This window comes from Mustela lutreola, chromosome 1 (assembly GCF_030435805.1).
Source record: "Mustela lutreola isolate mMusLut2 chromosome 1, mMusLut2.pri, whole genome shotgun sequence".
Classification (NCBI taxonomy): Eukaryota; Metazoa; Chordata; class Mammalia; order Carnivora; family Mustelidae; genus Mustela; species Mustela lutreola.
The window spans coordinates 83025712-83048213 of record NC_081290.1 but is presented as its reverse complement, the minus strand read 5'-3'; the positions used below and the strand labels follow the sequence as shown (position 1 = coordinate 83048213).

Genomic DNA, 22502 nt, shown 5'->3' with positions numbered 1-22502 from the left:
AGGCAGAGAGAGAGGAGGAAGCAGGCTCCCTTTAGAGCACTGACTTGATTGGTAGGTCTGAAGAAGCTGAATACAAGCAACTTCATCTACTTTCCACAATGGTGCATATAATATTTTCTGATTGCAATGATGTGAGAACAGTTGGGAGGTGCACATATAGTGGATAAACATTTCTATTTGTCAGCTCAACAGACCTTTGTTTGGTGGAAACTCCTCTTCTCCATTTAGCTTTAAATCTGCTTAGTCTATGTAATTAAGTTGAGCCTGACAGTTCTTCCCCTCCTGTCTCTTCAATGTACAGACGACTGCATTCCCAGAATGGATGAACGATCCAGGCCTGGGTTAGTAGAAGATTCCATTCCCTGTCCATCTGGTCAGTTCACAGATGGGTATGCAAGTTAAAGTTGGCAACTTTGAGCCTTTTCTGATACTTCTGCCAGAACCATTTTTCTCTGGTATTGTGAATTACAAAGATGTTGCAAACTTGGGGCTGCCCATGCTCATCTTGCCACAGAATGGAGAGTACCTGAAAATAAAGTCAAACATGTAGAACTAAAAGAAAGAGAGTCCTGATGACATTCTTTGGCCTCCTAACTCTAACCGTGCCTAAAGTTAGAATATCTCTTACCACTGGAGACCTACTGCCTGAAGTCTACAAGGCCTTGCATTTTCCCTCTGTAGCCTCAACTAACACAACTTTCCCTCAGTCACTATACTCCAGCCACCTCAGACCTATCTGTAGTCCCATGAATGCCCCAATATCTTACCACTTCCAGGGGTTTTGCACTTGCCTTGCCTTCAGCCTGAAATGCACTTGTCTCACTCTTCACCAGTCCAAACCATTCTCTCCACCAAGCCTTAGTTAATCATTACATCTTTAGAAAAACAGTCCCTGACTTTCCTGTTCAGATCAGATCCCCCATGAGTCACGTCACCTTCATAGCTCCCTATACTTCTCTCACATCACGCTTGCTTCAGGCATAATCATTCGTGTAATCACTTCATTAATTAATTTAAGTCCCACAAGGGCAGGGGCTCTGTGTATTTTGTTCACTGCTTTATTCCCAATGATGACATGGTGATTGGTACATAATAGGTACCCCTTGAATAGGTGTTGAAAGTATGAATAAATAATTTGAAGGCTTAAGATACAGATACATAGTAATTTTTTATTAGAAAGTATACTTTCACAATGTAAAATACATTAACTTACAAATAAATCTGTAGTCAAAAATGGTACTGAAAATATCCTCTCACAATAAGTTAATCTATTCTTGAGTAGAAGCCGATAAATACTTTACACTCTCCAAAACAAAAATTACATACAGATCTATTTCACTTTAGTCAAGATAACTGGGGGAGTTTGAATGTAGGCCAGCTTAGCAAGGTAACATGGAGATGCCTTGTGAAGTTATAAATCCCTTCAAATATAAAAATCCTTTAAGATTAGGTTTTACAAAACTTACCATTCTGAAATACAAACTATTTTCAGCAATTTTTCATATCTTATGGTCCCCTGTCATCTTTTTCAACTTAGACTCCGCTTGTCTCACTCAAGACCTTAACTAGTGATTTTTTCCTCAAGTCTATCTCCCTGCCCTGACCTCAACCCCATGTCACTTCCTCATCTTCTTCTATGCCAAGATGTGTGGTGGTATAATCACCCAGAAAAGAAAGCACTCTTACTAAAAAGAAAGGTGTTAGTCATTTTTGCAAGTTTATCTGAATTATAGTTTATCTAAATTATAGTTTATCTGAATTTTATTTAATATTATAAATCTTGGGAAGTTGGGAAACTTCTCTATGTCATATTCTTGCACAGAAACAGTCTACTCTGCTAAGATAATAGCTCCAGTTAGTCAGGTTCAAATTACATTTTTCAAATATTTCTGCTAATATGATTCACTGGTATACCTAACTTAATTTAATGCTAAAGTACACAATTAACTGCTTTTGCAACTTTCTGGGCTCTTTTCCCCACTATAACAAATTTAGTGGTTTAGAGTGTGGAGTCTAAAGACACTTACTTAGACCAGTGTCTTAACTTCTCTATACCTCTGTTGCTTTATCTGTAAAATGGGACTCACAACAGTATCTTTGCTTTATAAGATGGCTGTGAAAATTAAACTGTATATTACATATTACCTGCAATATGGAAAGAATTCTCTAAACATATGCTATTATTTTCATCATCACCATTATTGTTATTTCTATCATATACACTATCTAAACCAAGGGTGGAGTTCACTCTTTAGGATTAGAAGTTACCCCAAAAAATGTAAGACTGAGGAAAGAGCTGCAGAACATCAGGAAGAGAGATCCCAGGACTTGACCAAACAGCCAGACACGTAACTATGGTTCTGATAAGTCTAACTGAAGTGGTCTTGCTAAGGGAGGTGGAGATGAGACAAAACGATCTCTAAAATTTAATCAGGATAATTTCTGTCCGATTAAGCTTTCTAGTAGAGCTAAAGAAGTTGGATATAAGAGTACAGCAAATTTCAATAGCAAAAAAGCTGAATAGTCTGATTTAAAAATGGGCAGAGGAGGGGCACCTGGCTGGCTTAGTCCATATGGCATGCAATTCTTGATCTCAGGGTTGGGAGTTCAAGTCCCACGTTGAGGATAGAGCTTAAAAAAAAAAAAAAAGAAAAGATTTTTTAAAAATGGGCAGAGTTTCTAAAACTCTGTGAAGTTATAAAAAGACATTTTTCCAAAGGACATATATATGGCCAGCAGAGACATGAAAGGATGTTCCACATGAGTAATTCTCAAGGAAATGCAAATGAAAACCATAATGAGGTATCACCTAGCACCTTGAAAATGGCTAGTATGAAAAATACAATAAATAACAAGTATAGATGAGGGTGTGGAGAAAAAAGGAACCCTTATGCACTGTTGGTAGAAATGTAAATTGGTGCAGCCACTGTGGAACACAGAATGGAAGTTCTTCAAAAAATAAAGAACTACCATACGGCGTGGCAATCCCTCTTATGGGTATATATCCAAAGGAGATGAAGGCAGGATTTCAAAGAGGTATCTGCACTCCCATGTTCACTGCAGCATTATTCAGAAAGACAAAAGACAAAAGATAAAGACAAAACAGGGGAAAACCTAGATGTCTATCAATGGGGGAATGGATAAGGAAGATGTGTGTATGTAGTGGAATATTATTTAGCCATGAGAAAGGAGAGCCTTCCATTTGTGGCAACATGGATGGAACTTGAGGCCATTATGAAATCAGTCAGAGACTTATATATGAAATCTAAAAGAGCTGAGCTATTAGAGGCAGAGAATGGGTGATAGTTGACAGGGGCTATGGGTGGGGAGAAAATGGGGAGATGTTGGTCAGAGAACTTCCTATTATAAGATAAATAAGTTCTGGGGATTTACTCTATAGCATGGTGATCACAATTAATAATGCTGTATTTTATACTAAAAAATTGCTGAGAGTAGAACTTAAATGTTCTCACCACAAAAAAGAAAGGATAATTATGTGATAGGACAGAGGTGTTAGCTAATGCTACAGCGGTAACCATTTTGCTATATATAAATTCATCAAATCAATGCATTGTACACCTTCAACTTACACAATGTTATATGTAAATTATATCCCAATAAAGCTGGAAAAACAAACAAACAAAAGATACAGGGAGAAGATATATCTCTACAGGCCAAGGAGAGAGACCTCAGAAGAAACCAACCCTGCTGACAACCTTGATCTTAGGCTTCTATCCTCCACAACTGTGAGAAATAAATTTCTTTGTTTAAGCCGAAAAAAAAAAAAAAAAAAAAAGGAAAAAAACACGAGAACAGTAAACAGTATAAAGTGCAGATTATAGTGTTTACTTAATTACTTTGAGATCTGAAAATAAAACTTAGAGTAGGAAACATTTGGTAAAATATTTAGAACTATTTTTGCATTTTTTGGTAATATTGATCATCCATTTACATAATTCTATACTATTCCTCTTATCAGCATTCAACATATGTAGAGGTAGAAATGTATACATAAGAGAGTGTGATTTAGCCAACTTCAAGTAAACTCAGTAAACTGATAGAGATAAGCAATTTTACCTCAAATATTTATTAGCCTAGCTAGACTGGGGTTGTCATGGCCTATGCCAACTTAAAATTCTGCAGTTCTGAATAGCTGCACATAGTTTGAAAACTGTTGTGTCTTCCCTGTCACTACCAAGAGATGGGAAAAGTAAATAACTGAAGTGAAAGTTTTTCTCCAGAATTTAAGGGAGTTGAAAAATGCCAGTAATTTTAATACACAGTTTGCTGTTCAGTATATGTATACTGTAACACACTTGGCTCATGTTCCTAAAGTGAGTTATTATTAGTAGTACTTGAAATTAAATTGTAATTAGTCCTACTAAAGATAGTGTAATTCATCTTGATCTCTTACTCCTCTTTATTGCTCAAGTATTAGCATTATTTGTGCTTACCTATTAACTTAGGGGTTACTTAGTGAGATCCTGAACTAAAATAGGACAAAAGGTATAATATTAAAAATAATGACATAGAACATCAGGTAGAACAGCAGGTCATGGTAAACAGAAAATTTAAGACTCATGATTTTTATTTCATAGGAAATTTGATAATAGAAATTGCATTTTTAAATAAATAAAAAAGTAGGTATCTTCAAACAGAGATACTTCTATTTAGGTAATTTCTATAATTTCTTTTTTTTTTTTTTGTTATAGGTAATTCAAACAGAATTCTCCTTACGATTTCACTGCATATTTTCTCATTATTTTAATGACACTTCTGCAGTCTAAGCTAAAAGTACAACTTCCCATTTATAAACCATTGTCCATTCACTCATGAGTTCATGCACCCCAAAAGAGATGTTATGATAGAATATTGTTTGAAAGAAGGGAATTATTAACCAAGTGTTTTACTATTACCTTACTATTCCCAATTACACATTGAATTCCCTGAATTATTCATTGTATGTTCTTGTTATTCAAAATATACAATATTTGCAGCCTGACTTTTGGAACCTGACCCATACCAGAGCCTTGGAAGAGGAAGTCCCATATCAAGTACTTTCCATTGCAGAGTTAGTTACATTACTCTTGAATCCTTCCATGCCTTACAGAAAAAGCAACGAGTCTTTTGTATACTGCAACCAGGAGCAGGATGGTAAGTACCACTATTCCACACACAAGGCTGAATGCCCATCGTGGGCCCCAGGAAGTATAGAGTTGGCTGATGAACACAGGTCCAAGAATCCGGGCTGCACTTCCAGAAGCTGTTAACCAGCCCATGTACACACCCTGTGGCAGGGAGAGGGAAGGAGAAGCCAAATGATATTCAGGTTTAGCTATTTTAAAAACAGGATGATATTACTACTAGTATTAGTACTACTACTAATAATAATGATGATACTACTATTAGCAAACTATAATAAACTCACAAGAATCACTTTCTCCATCTTTGATTTTTGAGTAAATTAAATGCCTCTGTATAAATACAGCAAATAATGAACAATAAACTTAATTGATTAGTCAGTTTAAGAAAAATATAGTAGTATAAAGGGACAAACTGTCCGCTAAAGTCCTAGAAACAATATAATTTATTTTTTTTATTTTTTAAAAGATTTTATTTATTTATTTGACAGGCAGAGATCACAAGCAGGCTGAGAGGCAGGCAAAGAGAGAGGAGGAAGCAGGCTCCCCGCTGAGCAGAGAGCCCGACGTGGGGCTCGATCCAAGGACCCTGGGATCATGACCTGAGCCGAAGGCAGAGGCTCTAACCCACTGAGCCACCCAGGCGCCCCAACAATATAATTTATTAATTATCCTTTACAGGCAACATTTATTTTATACTTCCTATCTTCCAAACACTGTGCTAGGTGTTTTACATGTATTGTTTCCAACATTCACAGGTTTCTGCAATTGGTATTGGATAATTAAATTTATTAAATTAAATGGGGATGCATTTAATAAACAAGGAAGGTAAAGCCCAGAAAATTCAGGCAACTTGTCCACAATATTTGAAGGCATGGTTGGCTGATTCCACTATACCACTTTTCACTATACCAAAATGTCACTCTTCCAACTACTGTACCCCAAATAATCTACCTAAGAATATATAGTGCAGCAATTCTTTTAATATCCTCAAATTGAAAACTACCTGTCCATCAATGATGGATTAAGTAAATAAATTATGGTATATTTAATGAATGGGATGCTAATCAGTTGTTTAAAAGAATAAGGTCTTATATCAAGTAAGATCTTATAATGAGAACATCTATAAGCACTAACATGGAAAGAAAGCTATGGCTACTGTAAAAAAATTCAAGATGGAAAAAAATTTATATGTGATATATTCTGTGTTACCTTTTTCTAAAAAGTCAGGAGTGCACATATGCTTGAATAGGTATTGAAAAATGCAAATGAAGTGAACAGGGGTCATCTTTAGTGTATTGAGGATAAGGGGAGCCTTCATTATCTGCCATACACACTTCAAACCATTTGGCTTTTGTTACAACTATCATACATTGCTTTTGTAATTTGCTTTTATTCTTGATTTTGAAAATTTGAAAATACAATTTTATATTTTAAAAACCTCAGAAATGCTTTACCTGCTATTATAGCTTAAAAACACAGTATTAAAAATTTTCTTTTCTCTTTGTCTTGTATCATTAGAAACACTGATTTCTGTCCTCAAAATGTAAAACTATCAGTGCAATTTTTAAGGAAGAAATTCATATTTTCACTTTTTTAAAAAAAGATTTTACTTATTTGATAGACAGAGATCACAAGTAGGCAGAGAGGCAGACAGGGAAGTGGGGGGGGGGGGAAGCAGGCTCCCCACTGAGCAGAGTGCCTGATGTGGGGCTTGATCTCAGGACCCTGGGATCATGACCTGAGCCAAAGGCAGAGGCTTTAACCCACTGAGCCACCCACGCACCCCTTCATATTTTCACTTTGTGACCATTTAAACAACTTCTACTAAAAAGATAAGTCAGAAATAAAACTTGGGGGGCGCCTGGGTGGCTCAGGTGGTTAAGTGTCCAATTCTTGGTTTTAGCTCAGAACATCATCTCAGGGTTGTGAGATAGAGCCCAACACCAGGCTCTGCACTCAGCACGGATTGAGATTGAGAGCTTGAGATTTTCTTCCTTTCCCTCTACTCCTCCACTTACTCTGGTACTGTCTCTCTCTCTCTCTCTAAAATAAAAAAAATAAAATCATTTTAAAAAGGGCTGAATAAGATAAAAATCCACCAAGTCAGCTTGTGTAAAAACAGAGAATGGTAGCAAAAAATGTAAGTGCTTACAACTCTATTTCATATAATTGCAATAGCAATATCAGGGTAAATGACTCACCTGAGGTTTTGGTCCCAGAATTTTTGAATATAATGTATAGGACATAACATTACAGGATGGATAGCCTATTCCAATTAGCACAGCTGATGTGAGGAACTGGGCCAGATGAATCATGGGGGTGTAGAAGCACCAGGCTTGTTCAATTGGGCAGCCAGTTGGTCCTTCATTGTGATCTTCTCTTGGAGATTTCCAAAGAGTAATAATAATTTCCCCAAATGTGGTATTAGGAATTGAATTATTATGTAAATCTGTTAAAACAAAATTAGCACAGTACATTACTTGCTAATTTTAGATGAATAACAGGGGCAAACATTATAGAATTGTGTATGGTTATACCTTCCCACTGTATTTTGGGAAACTGATTTCCCCAGGGTAACAAGATAAAGAAGCCAACCCATACAACGATGAGTCCTCCCAGTAGAATAGCACGTTCGCCAATCCTGTTAAAGAACAGAAACTTTGTAATTTAAAAACAAAACAGTATTACATAGTTCCATTACTTTTATATTTTAAAACTGTGATATAATATCTTGATCCTTTTAGTCATATACCAAATAATATGAATGTTAAATATAATTTTCCACTAAAAAGAACCAACTGATTTCATACCTAGAACAGAAAACATATAAGATAAGCCTGGAGGGGTGCCTAGGTGGCTTGTCAGTTATATGTCTGCCTTCGGATCAGGACCAAGATCTTAGGGTCCTGGAACCAAGCCCCAAGATGAGCTCCCAGCTCTACAGGGAGTCTGCTTCTCCCTCTACCCCTTCTCTGTTCCTGCTCTCTCTCTCTAATAAATAAATAAATAAATCTTTTTAAAAAAGAAAAAGATGAGTCTGGATATTTTTTCATACCAAAAGTATTAGATGCTAGAGGTGACTACTAGGTCCTCCTAGTACCTAGATCAAGGTACTCTGAGCCAATTTGAAGATGCTGGCCAAAAACATAACAGTGCGAACACCAAAAATAATAGTAATGACAATGGATTAAAACATATAAAAATGTTATAATTTATGAATTCATATTATATTAAAATAAAATATTCTCGGTTACTTTTAAAGGATGTTAGGAAGCTGAATCATTATTTTAAAAAATCACTTAATAAAAGGAAGTAATCTTGTCTTTCCTATACAAACTGTACCTCAAGATATCCAAATAATTGGTGATAAGAAGGTTCTCTTTAAAGAAAATATTCCAAAAAATTAAATAAAGACATGATATAATTAAAAACCAGCATTGTATAATGATCTATTAATAAATTAATGAATCTAGGAATGCTTGAGAGTCACTAACAGTATAAAAAGAAATAAAATCTAACATTTCTCATGATGTAAGCATATAATACAACCTATAAAGTATATTTTTGCTGAAAAATTGAACTTAAATTTCATCAAGCTTCTGGATCTAAGGACCAATTTTTGAGAAATATAGTAAACACGGGAAAATGTAAAAAAACAAAAACAAAAACAAAACACCACAGGGTTCCATTCAATCAGTGAGATCCAAAATGCAAGAAACTATAAAACATACATCCTGGTTTCTTCATTTTGGAAGGGAAAAAAAAAGAGAAAAATGTTAAATGTATAGATTAAAAGGCTTAAGAAACTTAAGAGCCTGAGTCAAGTAAGTTGTGAAACAAAAGAAGACATAGGCATTCTTACATATTGTCCAATTCTCCCATTTGCCATTTCTTTCATTCTGCCCTGGTCAAATTTGTTTTCCTGCTTCTTTCTAACACTGCTGCTCTCTCCCAACCCTGCCCTTGCTACTCTTTATTTTCTTCCTCTCTCAGTTCTTCTTCATAGTACTTATCACTACCTGATTTCACATTTTTATTTATTGGTTTTCCCACCCAATAGAATACAAGCTCTTTGAAGGTATGAATTGGACAATCTGTAAGAATGCCTATCAGCAGGACTGCTCTACTCTGTAATGCATTTACTATTATTTATTTTGAATATAAATCTATGTCTATGTTTGTATCTGTATTTTGGCTCCTCTATTCGGGTCTATAAACATAGGAATCTTCATAGTATCTCCCATTGCGCTTAACCCTACACACGGACTCAAGATTTGTTCATTGATTTTAGAACTTTATAAAGTTCTAAGGTATTTTTTTTAAAAGATTTAAAAAATTTATTTGTTTGAGAGAGAGTGAGAGAGAGAAAGAGCATGAGCAGGGGACAGGAGAAGGAGAAGCAGTCTCGATCCAGGACGCTGGGATCATCACCTGAGCAGAAGGCAGATGTTTAACCAACTGAGCCACCCAGGTGCCCCTAAAGTTCTAAAGTATTATTAAAGCATTTTAGGAATAATCAAATTCTTAGAATTGTCAAATTCATCAATTAATGTGCCATCCTAGACTATATGAATGAAATTAATTTTATACAAGCACTTTCTCCAAAGCATGTTATTGCAGTTGTAGTTTTACAAAATGCTTCTTTAAAACAATGTTCTTGGGGTGCCTGGGTGGCTCAGTCTGTTAAGTGTTTGCCTTGGGCTCAGGTTGAGATCCTGGGATTCTGGAATTGAGCCCTGCAGCCCAGCTGGCTCCCTACTGAGCTGGGGGTCTGCTTCTCCCCCTCCCTCTGCTCATGCTCCTGTTCTCTTTCCCTCAAATAAATAAATAAAATCTTTTAAAAATTTATAGAAAAGAAATGTTCTGTGGTCAAAGTTACAAGTAACTTTGAGAAATGCTACATAATGTCTTTGTCATTATGTTGATATTATATCTATGCACCGAAGATCTGGAAATTTTAGAGTAAAAGAAGTTTGGTAATTTTAACCAGAATTTTCCAGACTTAACCATTCAATCTTTTCTGTTGTACAACCTATACAGCAGAATAGAATTTTATAAAATACACTTTAAGAAATACTTTAAATAAAACATAATATACAAAAGATATGTTAGAAGAAATTAATTCACTTTGTAAAATATCTTGCTTTACCAAAGAATATGTCATATGGTATAGAAATATCATGCTCTTTTAATAAACTTTAAATCTGTTTGCAACCATTCAAGGACTAAAAGTAATACACGATGAGAGAAAAACTTTAAGGTATTTTACAAACACAGTTGTTTACATTGTTAGCTCTGTTTCATGTTTCACTTTTTTAGAAAAAAGACTTTTTTAAAAGTCTATTTTAAAATTCACTGAAACAAAATCAAAGACACATAACTTACTTTTTGGAAAGTAATTTAATCCCCATGAAAATAATAACTGCCTCAACTCCAAGAGCAGCAAGTATTACTCCATCATATAATACAGCTTGTTCTCTAGTCCAGGCATACATATCCATTGTTAATGGAGTAACAATTCTAAGAAAAACAAACAAAAAAAACCGTTTTAATTTAAATCATAGGCATTATAAATGTGAAATAGCTTTAATAACAATACTGATATATTCAAGAATTTGACCCCCTTTTAGAAATGACACCAGCTCTACATTTAAAAAAAAAATTAACACATTTTAAGCACATTTTGTTGCTACGTGCACTAGCTACTAAGTCAGGCTGTTTGTATTTTTTATTTACTAATATTTATTCTAATTATATAAGTAATAGATCCACATTGCAAAAATTCTGAAGGACAGGAAAAGAAACAAACTGTAATTCTTACCATTCTAACTAACTAGTCATGGTTAAATCGGTTTAAATTGGTTTCTTTTTAATTTCATTGAAATAAGTAATAACATAATATTAACAATGTTACTATAATTAAGTTATTAGAAACTTGCTGGATTTTTCTTCCTCAGTGTCTCTTTCATCCCTATTTCTGAATGTATTTCTTTCCCTACTTCTTGTTTTTTTTTTTTTTTGGAAGATTTAATTAATTTATTTGAGAGAGTCAGTGAGAGAGAGACAGAGAGGGAGAAGGAGCAGAGGGAGTGACAGAGGGAGAAGGAGAAGTAGACTCCTCTCTGAGCAGGAAGCCCAACATGGGCTCTATCCCTGGACTCCAGGATCATGATCTGAGCTGAAGGCAGATGCTTAACTGACCGTGCCACCCAGGTACCCTTCTTTCCCTACTCTTGAATGTTGTTCTTCTTCTATATGACTGTCTCCTTCCTTGCTAAGCTTCTTTTCCTACTCTCTATCTCCTCTATTAACTGGCTACAAAATCGAATTGAAATATATTGGGGCACCTGGGTGGCTCAGTGGGTTAAGCCTCTGTCTTCGGCTCAGGTCATGGTCTCAGGGTCCTTGGATTGAGCCCCGCATCAGGCTCTCTGCTCAGCGGGGAGCCTGCTTCCCCTCTGTCTGCCTGCCTCTCTGCCTGCTTGTGATCTCTCTCTCTGTCAAATAAATAAATAAAATATTAAAAAAAAAAAAGAAATATAGTTAAGATATTCATTCTTTTTTTTTTTTTTAAAGATTTTATTTATTTATCAGAGAGAGAGAGAGCGAGCACAGGCAGACAGAATGGCAGGCAGAGGCAGAGGGAGAAGCAGGCTCCATGCTGGGCAAGGAGCCCGATGCGGGACTCGATCCCAGGACGCCGGGATCATGACCTGAGCCGAAGGCCCCCGCTTAACCAACTGAGCCAACCAGGCGTCCCTAAGATATTCATTCTTAAAAAAAAGAAGAACATCACCATTTTTAATTTGATTATCAGAAGAGCTAATGTGGAAAATGGTTTGGTAGTTTCTCAGTAAGTTAAACATAGAATTACCATATGATTTAGCAAATCCACCTCTGGGTATACAACCAAAAGAACTGAAAGCAGGGACTCAAACATATACCTGTACACCAGTGTTCATCACAGCATCATAGTATTATTCACAAGTGCCGAAAGGTGGAAATAACCCAAAAATCCACTGATAGATGAATGGATAAATGAAACTGGTATATACACACAATGGAATATTATTTAGCCATAAAGGGAATGAAATTCAAATATATGCTATAATATGGATGAACCTTAAAAACATCTTGCTAAGTGAAATAAGCAAGACACAAAAGGACAAAAGGAAATGTATTGTATGATTCCATTTATTTGAGGTACCTAGATTGGGCAAACCCACAGAGAATGTAGAATAAAGGCTACCAGGGGCCGGGTGAGGGGCACTGGGGACTTACTGTTTAATGGGTGTAAAACTTCTATTTAGAATGAGGAAAAGATTCTGGAAATGGATAGGGGTTATGGTGTACAACATTTGTGAATAGACTTAATGCCACTAAATTGTACAATTAAAAATAGTTAAAATGGTACACTTTATGTTATGTATATTTTACCACAATTTTTAAAAATGCCCCCAAAATCAGATGAACTGAAATTTTCACATACTTTAATAATTTTAAAAATACAAAATCAAGCAAATCTACATGTACTGGCATAAAAATGTTACAATGATTACAAAGGAATAAACCAAATTTTCAAGTGATGTCCATATTCCAGGTTGATTTAATACACACATACACCCCACTACTTATAGTTGTATAGAAAAAAAATTTGAAAAATACTGAAATATTAGCAGTGGTTACTTCCAGGGAAAGAAGTGGATGTGGAGATACAGTTATAGAGTTTAGAATATTTATACCAAGAATGTACTATTTTTACAATAAAATGGAAAGGCATTTTAAAAATAAAAAGCCATATGATAGCTAAGAGTCAATAAAACTTACACAAGTCAAGGATTTTGTAATATACTACTTTTTTTTTCAGGATCAGAGCTTGAATAGTTTTAACAGGTTGCCAGACTGAACCCAATACATGTAAATATAAATAGATAGTTATATAGCCTAAAGTTAATTAAATCATGGCACTGAAGTTTTAGAACTACATTAAATATATATATATAAAACTCAGAAAAAGAAAAGAAAGACTAGTGAACAGATTCCTTTATAAGGAAGTGAGATAAAGTAGTAAGATTACAGATAAGTATTAAACTGTATTCAGGTTAAAAGCATAAAATTTATATGTACTTTTTTCATCATGACAAAAAATATGCCTTACATAAAGTTTTTGAGAACATCAATATACCTGATTAATGTTGCATTAAGAATTGCATTATTCATTATATCATGTTATTCATCAAATCATGTTATTCATTATTATTCATTATAATTTTTATTCATTATTATAAGTTGCATTATTTATGTAATGTGATTTGATGAAGACAAAATAAAACTTACGTTTCAAAAAGGGCAAAGATAAATAGAACCACGAAAAACAGAACATTGGTGGCCACAACTGCAACTTGATCAATATTTCCTTGGGGAACCTGAACTTCATCTGTACTTGCTGTAATAAATAGGAGAAAAATTTTATGACTTAAACATCTAATTTTTCTAATGACACTAAAATAATGTAGAAATTATATGTAGCAAATTCTATGACTGAACATTTAAAATCACTTTTAGGCTCAAAGCAGTTTAAAAGTAACAATTTAAGACAGAAATAATTTTTATTTTTTAAAGATTTTACTTATTTGAGAGAGCTGGAGCACAAGCAGGGGGAACTGCAGAGGGAGAGGGAGAAGCAGACTCCTCTCAGAGGAGAAAGCCCAATGCAAGGCTCAATCCCAGGTTCCTCGGATCACAACGTGAGCCAAAGGAAGATGCTTAACCAAATGAGCCACCCAGGTACCCCAACAGAAATAATTTTTATAATGAAATTTGAAAATAAAGTGAATTTTCTTTCCAGGAGCTATACTTTCTGTTATCTATAGGAAATAGTTGTATTTTCTACAAACTTTCTTTCAATCCAAAACAGGAATATTATAAAATTATATAAAATGATCTCATACTAAAAATATTTCCATTGCAGGCACCTGGGTGGCTAGTTGGTTAAGCAGCCAACTCGTGGTTTCAGCTCAAGTCATGATCTCAAGGTCAGGAGATTGAGCCCTGCATCAGGCTCTGCATTTCAGTGGGGAGTCTGCTGTAGATTCACTCTCTCTCTCCCTCTGCCTCTCTCCCTGCTCATGTACTCTCTTTCTTGCCCTCAAGAAATAAAATCTTTTAAAAAAGTAAATTTCCATTGCAAGGTTTTTTCCTATTTCACTTAAATTTTAAACTTACGAGGATTTCAATGAAGACCTCATAATAGTTTATTAAATCAGTTAGTTCTGTGATTCACTTCAATGAATATATATTTTGAATTTCAATGCTATGTGAAATTAGAATTAGTAAATATCTTCATGTTATTATCACAATTTTTCGAAGTCCTTATGTAATTATTTATATTTTTATCAAGGAATGCACTTGGGTGGCTTAGTCGTTAAGCATCTGCCTCCAGCTCAGGTCATGACCCCGGGTCCTGGATCAAGTCCCACATCTGTCTCCCTGATCATCAGAAGCCTGCTTCTCCTCTCCCATTCCCTCTCCTTGTGCTCCTTCTCTCTCTCTGTCTCTCTCTGTCAAATAAATAAATAAAATCTTAAAAGAAAAAGAAAAAGAAAAAAGAAATATATATTGCAAATAACCACCAAGATTTGATGGTGGTTTTATAAATTAGGAGGGCAGGGGTGCCTGGGTGGCTTAGTTGTTAAGTGTCTGCCTTTGGCTCAGGTCATGATCCCAGGATCCTGGGATCAAGCCCAACATCAGGCTTTCCGCTCAGCGGAGAGCCTGCTTCTCCCTCTCCCGCTCCCCTGCTTGTGTCTTGTGTATATTCTCTCAGTCAGATAAATAAAATCTTTAAAACAAAAATAATAAATTAGGAGGGCAAAGTGAGTGTACTTATTTATCTTGAACTATGTAGTTAAGCTGCACACTATTGACTGTGAATAGGACTATTTCTGATGTAATCAAGAAGTGTGAAGCCATATATATTTACTTATATACATCTGTCATGCTATTTTATAAATTATCCACTTATTCAGAGTAAACCAAGTTGGTAACTCAAGAACATCTTTATTTTATGCTATCTTTAAGCATATGTGCAGCAGCAGCAGGGGGCAAGGGGTTACTTCCCTCAGACAGTTTTTCTCATCATAAAAAAGTTAGAAGCCGGGGCGCCTGGGTGGCTCAGTGGGTTAAGCCGCTGCCTTCGGCTCAGGTCATGATCTCAGGGTCCTGGGATCGAGTCCCGCATCAGCCTCTCTGCTCAGCAGGGAGCCTGCTTCTCTCTCTCTCTCTCTCTCTCTCTCTTGGCCTGCCTCTTCGTCTACTTGTGATCTCTGTCGTCAAATAAATAAAATCTTTAAAAAGAAAAAAAGTTAGAAGCCAGTCTTTACTCCTTTGAATCAAAAGGCAACCCTGCCCCAAGTAAGACTGGAGTTTGCTTCAAATGCGCTTAGTTTTCCGCAGCCTTTACCCACTACTGGCTTCAATGGGGAAAGCTCTAAACTGTTGCATTCTAGATTATGAGGACCAACTGGGTATCCAATTATGAGGTTTTTTAAGTTTTTATTTTTGTTTTTTTGTTTTCTTTGACAGAGAGAGAAAGACACAGGAAAAGAAGGAGCACAAGGAGCAGGAGAGAAAGAAGGAGAAACAGGTTTGCCGCTGAGCAGGTAGCTCCATGAGCGGCTTGATCCCAGCATCCTGGGATCATGGACCTGAGCTGAAGGCAGATGCTTAATGAATGAGCCACCCAGACTCCCCAAATTATAAGAATTTTTAAGAAAACAATAGATTCATATTAATTCAAAGACTATGTAATTAGAAATTATAACCTATCCAATGATAATATTTTTAATAATAGCAAAAAAGCGGGCAGATTTAAATACTTACTGAAATTGAAAAATGACTTTTGTTTTGGAAACCATTTTGAAGTACCTAGATTCTTAAGAAAGAAAATAAGTCTGGTCTTTCTAAACTCTCATTTGTGCAGTGCTGTGCAACAGACCCTCTGACATGATGGAAATGTTCTTTGCCTGTGTTCTATAATTCAGTTAGATGCTTTTTTTTTTTTTTTTTTTGCAGTGATATAACAAATTTTAATTCAAAATAGACACTCTGAAACAATAGGTTAAAAAAAAAATAAACTTCGACAAGATGCTAGCCACATATACCCATAATTTAACACTTGAAATGTTGCTAGTGTGCCTGAGGAATTTCTTAAATGTTATTTAAATTAAATTTAAATAGCCATATGTGGCTGGTGTCTACCATACTGGACAGTGTGTTTCAGAGACCAGCAGCATCAGCTCCCATGGTAGCTTATTATAAATGTAGACTCTCAGAATATCACTACGTTCATCAGATTTAGTAAATAAAAATACAGGATACCCAGTTAAGTTTGAATTTGTGATAAATAATAATAATAATATTTTCTGTGCAATATTTGAAATTTAAGTATAAGAATGTTCCATGAAATATCTGAGGCATATTTACACTAAAAGATTATTTGTAAAAATAAATAAATAAAATAAATAATATATAATAAAATATGTTATTTTATTATATATTATTTATATATATTTTATTATATAATATATAATAAAATACATATAAATTAAATTAAATATAAATATATTATATAATATATAATAAAATATATTATTATATAATTTTATTTAAAATAATAAAAAATAAAATAAATAAAATACAAGATCATTTGTTGCTTATCTGAAATCTAAATTTAACTGGCTGAGACATATTTATACTAAAAAATTATTCAAATTCAACTGGGCATCCTGTGTTTTATCTGGCAGCCCTAATCAGCCCTTTTCCCCTAGGCCTAGTGATTCAGAACTGGCATTTTAACAAGCTTTTCAGGTGCTTTATAAGCATATTAAAGTCAGTGAAGCACTGATTGATATTGTTATCCTTTTCCAATTTCTGGAAAGATTTCACTTCTGATGTATCTCCCTTGTCTTAGCACCTTATACTCACCCTCTTCAAACTGTTCATTCCTTTTATCTGATAGGTCCTTTAAGTTAGCACCCTATTTTTCACGTTTTAAGCAAAGTGGCTTATACCCCCTGCTGGCACTTGCTCACCATTCTTTCTTTACTTTGCTTTTCTTTCATTTTGAAAACTTTCAAATATATATTCAACCCCTCTATCTAACAATATTTTGCCACACTTAATTCATTTACCCCTTCCTTTTTTTTCCTCTTCCTCTTTGTTGCTATAGTTTTTCACTGGCTTACTCTGAAATTTGTATCTTTAGCTTTGATCTCAATGGCCAAAATTACAAATGCCTCAGCATTTTTGAGTTTTTCTACTGTAGCAGTATATTTAGCTTGATCCAAACTGAAATCATTTTCTCTGTTCAACTGATGTCCCTTCCTAAATTCTTGTTCTCGCCCATTCTTTCACTTACCTAGACTCAAAACCTGACAGACATTTTCAACAACTCCTTCTATTCCTTAATATGCTATATCTAATCTGTCAAGAATCTTGACTTTTTTTTTCCCTTCAAAAACTCGTATCCATCCCTTCTCCATTCTTAGTTGCTGCCCTAGTTCAGTCCTTTACACATCTGTATTAGTCTCACATGGAATCTATTATCAGACTTCTTCTTTTTTCAAAAACTTACTAATGCTCCTCACCACTCTGTTCTCCACCCTACTACTTTTAACTTAACCTTCCACTAGTTTTGTCATGAAAATTAAATAAAATGGCTATAAAAGTACTTAGTAAAATAACACTTTGTTTTTTTCACAACTTTCCAAACTCCTTAAAGGTAAGAACTGAGTTGCAATCTTTTGCACAGAGGGGTACACTCCCCAAGAAGTAAAATAGTGGTTTATTTAGTAAAATATACCTACTGGCCAGATTGGATACCTACTTCTGAGTTCAGAGAAAGATCTAAGGGATGAAAATATACACTTGTAAGAGTACACCAAAAGAATAAAAATACACGAGGGGTGCCTGGGTGGCTCAGTGGGTTAAGCCGCTGCCTTCGGCTCAGGTCATGATCTCAGGGTCCTGGGATCGAGTCCCACATCGGGCTCTCTGCTCAGCAGGGGCCTGCTTCCCTCTCTCTCTCTCTGCCTGCCTCTCCATCTACTTGTGATTTCTCTCTGTCAAATAAATAAATAAAATCTTAAAAAAAAAAAAAAGAATAAAAATACACGAGAGAAACCTATTCCCATGATTAAGGGAGTAAAGAAATGCTTGAGACAGAAAAACACATTTAGAAGGAAAGTTACTGAAATCATCCCAAAGAACTGGAGGTTTTTAGGATATTGGCTCTTTACAACAAAGAGGAAGTGATTTTTTAGCAATGGTTTTAGCCTTGCCAATCATGAACACCAAATAACTGATCTGGGCATACCTTTTAAATTTTTTTTTAATTTTAAAAATTAAAAAAATTAAATATTTTATGTATTTATTTGAGAGAGAGAGATTGAGAGAATGAGTGGGAGGAGCAGCAGATGGAGAAGCAGACTCCCCTTGGAGGGGGAGCCCTACTTAGGACTCTCCTGGGATCATGACCCAAGCCGAAGGTAGATGCTTAACCAGCTAAGTCACCCAAGGAGCTCCTGGGCATGCATTTTTAAACAATAATCAATTTAGGGGTACCTGGGTGGCTCAGCCAGTTGAGGGGCTGCCTTCAGCTGGGGTCATGATCCTAAGGTCCTGGGGTTGAGCACTGCATTGTGCTCCCTGCTCAGTGGGGAGCCCGCTTCTCCCTCTCCTTCTGCTCTTCCCCCTGCTTGTGCTCTCTCTCTCTCTCTCAAATAAATAAATAAAATCTTTTAAAAAATAATAATCAATTTAGGTAACTTTCAACTTTGAAGATCCTCCCCAGTCACCCACTGTACTGTCCTCAGAAGCAAAATCCAAGTAAATATCAGACAGACAGAATCATCAGAAACACTTTGATAATGTGCAATTCTAGCAATTTAGTCAAACAGGTTAAATAGTACCTTCTTCAAAATTAACATTTTTACACTGTCGTCCTGAGTCATCCACACGATGTTCTCTTAAATAGAAAAAAATAAGTATTGTATCCATGAAAAACTTAGTATAATAGATAAATGACTTAAATTTATTAGTAGCCTCCTATTTTTGCACATTCTGATATGGGTTTCTTTTACTGACTTCTGACTAATGAGATTACTACCAGTGAGATATAACCAACAAAATTTAAAAGGTACAAGTTACAATTATTATATTATCCTATAAAATGAAAAATAATATTCAATTCATTCAAAAGCACACATGATCTACCTTAATAAATATTTGAAGTTTTCCATGATTTTGAACATTTTTTGTTAATGTTGTTTGGCCTTTGGATAAAGTACTCCAAGGAAATATAAAGTAATAAAACTTCTGTAGTTTTATAAAATTTCTTCTAATGAACAAAAAAGATAGGAGAGGTAAATAAGTTTTGGATTTAAGGTTGATACCAATCATTAATCAACTTAAAATGTTACTTTCATGCTATTCCCCAATTTAGAAACCTATAGTTAGGAAATCAAGATCAAACCTTGAGTCTTCAAAGACTTTATTCTCAATTATCAGATTGTCCATTATTTGTTCTGAGTACTATATTCATTAGCTGATCAAAAAAACACGAACACAATTATAGATATCAAAAGCCAAACAAAGCCTTTATGGGAATAATTATCTTCCAATAATGATAGTGCTTATTTAATTTCACAATTTACAAAGGTAGTTTCATCATTTCTATATAATTACCTTAATAGAATAAGGATCAGAATAATATTTAAAACTCCCAGGAACGCGCCAAGTAAAACTGGTGCTGTGTACATGTTTATCTGTAGTTTAATGGTATCCCATGTCACGCCCTTTTCTCCAATGAGAGCAAAACAAGTCTGAAAAACTTAATAAAATAAAATGTATACAGATGAATTATTAAGTAGGAGGCACAAGCTAAAAAAAATGTGAAAGACATTTACAAGATTGGAAGCAACATTATGGAATCATCCATCTACATCATGTATCTCAATAGAGGCAAGAAAGTTCAGGGGAAAGGGGTACAATATTATTTCTTCTGTATAAAGCATAGATACTCATATAGTACATAAAAGATATACAATTGATCTGTGGTATTAGGAAAAAAATGTCTAAGAAGGCTCCTAACAATGAGAAAAACGTTAAACACCAATGTACATATACTCACAAAGTTTTATATCTAAAGTAACTTGTCAGTATCTTCCTTTTTAAGAAAACATCTCCACAGGAAATCTAAATTATCCAGTTTCTTCTATAAATAAATCATGATTTAATTTAAGAAACAGAATGTCACATTTTAAGTCAACATTTCAAATTATCACTGTGTATGTAAGGTATTTAAATTATATATATTTTTAAAATTTGTATCTATGGCAAATATCAGATTGGAAGAATACTGGTTTGCTTTCCTGATGTAGATTCTATATCTGACTCTTCCAAAATTTACATGCAAACTTAAGGCAAGGATGAAGTAAGATACTATATATAAAATACTTAGAACGGTGTCTAGCACATAGTAAGCATTCATTAAATGCTAGTGCTGTTAATGTGGTTATTATAGGAAAGGTCAACTAATCTTTTTCTGGTCTATATTTACATTTAAATATAATACAAATATTTAAATGAGATAATCTGTAAAATACCTTTTTTTCCTATCTCTTTCTTTTTGATTATTTCTTTTATTCTTAGGTTGAAAATGTGGAAAATCAATGAACAAGGTGATATAAATTTTAGTGCTGATCTTTTTTTTTTTTTCTAATGTCCTGTCTGCCTTTATACTAGCTAGTACTGTCTCTGAACTTCCATTTTCTTGGCACTAAAATGTTATGAGATTTATTACATGCTTTTACCTCATTTATTTTATTTTGTTTTATCATTATTTAATCCTTAAAATACTTCTTAAGTGGTCAAAATATTTACTGAGAACCTAAGTCTATACCAGGTACTGTGCTAGATACGAGGGGTAGAGTGGTAAATAAAAAAGACCCACACTGTATCTTCAAATATTTTATAATATGGCAGTCAGTCCAATTATTCTACATTTGTGCTTATTATATTTTTCTACAGAATACTAAACTGAACCATTAGATTTTGGTGAAGGATAAATTAGATTATCTTTTTTAGAGCTTTTTCTTGGCTATCTAAAAGGAAGTAATGGAAACGGGTGAGGGTGGAATATTAATGATGAAGTAAACTGAGCTGGATTCAAAGCGATGATATTCATAACTGTAATATTCAAAGCATGAGACAATTATATATTCTTTAATGTTTTCTAAGCATAAAGATTACTAATTTATCTATTCAGCAAAAAATTACCTGCTTTGGGGAAGTATTAAATTTCATTAATAATGTTTTACACTCAAAGTTCAAATGAAGCTTTGGAAGAAAAATGGTCTTTAAACAGTCTTTTAAAAATTCTTTCATTTTCTTCAACCTTAGAAAAATCTGAAAGACATGGGCAAAGGGCAGAAGGGTAAAGAGCCTTCTATAACTTTCCTTGACTATTCAGTCAAAGAATTTTGTTTCTAATAAATGGGCGGTGCAAACTGTTATGGAGAAGTCAAGCTAAATGATTATTTCAAAGAGCATATACTTTGGAGTCAGAGTTAGCTTTAAACCTCATATTTCCCATATGCTATCTGGCTGACCTTGAATAATTTAGATTCTCTATGCCTTGGTGTCCTAATCTGTAAAATGGGACTAATATAATTTGCTTTAGAGGTCATTTGTTAACACTTATAAAGAGCCTAGCCTCCAGCTGGATCAAAAATTATTAGTGTCCTTTCAGGTATGAGGTTTTATACTTGGACCCATTTAACATTTGAACCTTGAAATTTCTCCTAGTTCAAGTAATGACAAGTGAAAAATACCTACCTGGACCTAAGATAAAACCCAATGCTTGACATGCACTAGTGTTTGCCATGGAACTTGTTCTTTCCTGAAGGGAAGTAGCACCGGCAATATATGATCTAATAACTGCCACATTTCCTAAAAAAAGACACAATAATTCAAAGTAAAAGAAAATATCCTTCAGTTTATAGAATTCAACTTAATTTGGCTTTATATAGAACAAAAATCACTGCTTTCTCTTTATGATCATACAAAGCATGTACATTGAGCAAATGTATCAATTAATGGAAAATATTGCTTTCAGTAACATGAAAACACAGTTAAAGATCTGAATGAATGAAAAAGGCATTATGGAAATGTTAAACTTTTTTTCTTCATTAAATATGGAGAAAGCACTGAGTGAATGGTATACTACTGATTGTTACAACTATTTTTAAAATAAAGATGTCAGACACTGCATGCTTTGCACCCATAATATAAGAAACA

The 22502-nt window shown here is 34.4% G+C and overlaps 1 protein-coding gene across 3 annotated transcripts in view; it reads right to left on the bottom strand.

Annotated features, from left to right (window-relative positions):
• Nucleotides 1-22502, bottom strand: part of MFSD8 (major facilitator superfamily domain containing 8) — a 36883-nt gene continuing 14381 nt past the window's right edge. Inside the window, exons 5-13 of one of the 3 annotated variants that reach the window (XR_009352156.1) lie at nucleotides 22041-22154; nucleotides 19890-20034; nucleotides 19115-19170; nucleotides 13482-13590; nucleotides 10530-10664; nucleotides 7682-7785; nucleotides 7346-7593; nucleotides 5024-5288; nucleotides 1-526 (exon numbers count right to left, since the gene is read on the bottom strand). Coding sequence is in view for 1 of the 3 variants with exons in the window: in XM_059168869.1 (XP_059024852.1) it covers nucleotides 5082-5288; nucleotides 7346-7593; nucleotides 7682-7785; nucleotides 10530-10664; nucleotides 13482-13590; nucleotides 19115-19170; nucleotides 19890-20034; nucleotides 22041-22154 (1118 nt within the window). In the remaining 2 variants the exon portion in view is untranslated. Of the gene's footprint in view, nucleotides 527-1149; nucleotides 5289-7345; nucleotides 7594-7681; nucleotides 7786-10529; nucleotides 10665-13481; nucleotides 13591-19114; nucleotides 19171-19889; nucleotides 20035-22040; nucleotides 22155-22502 lie in introns of those variants that run through there. The other 2 variants (XR_009352155.1, XM_059168869.1) reach the window with 2 other exon arrangements.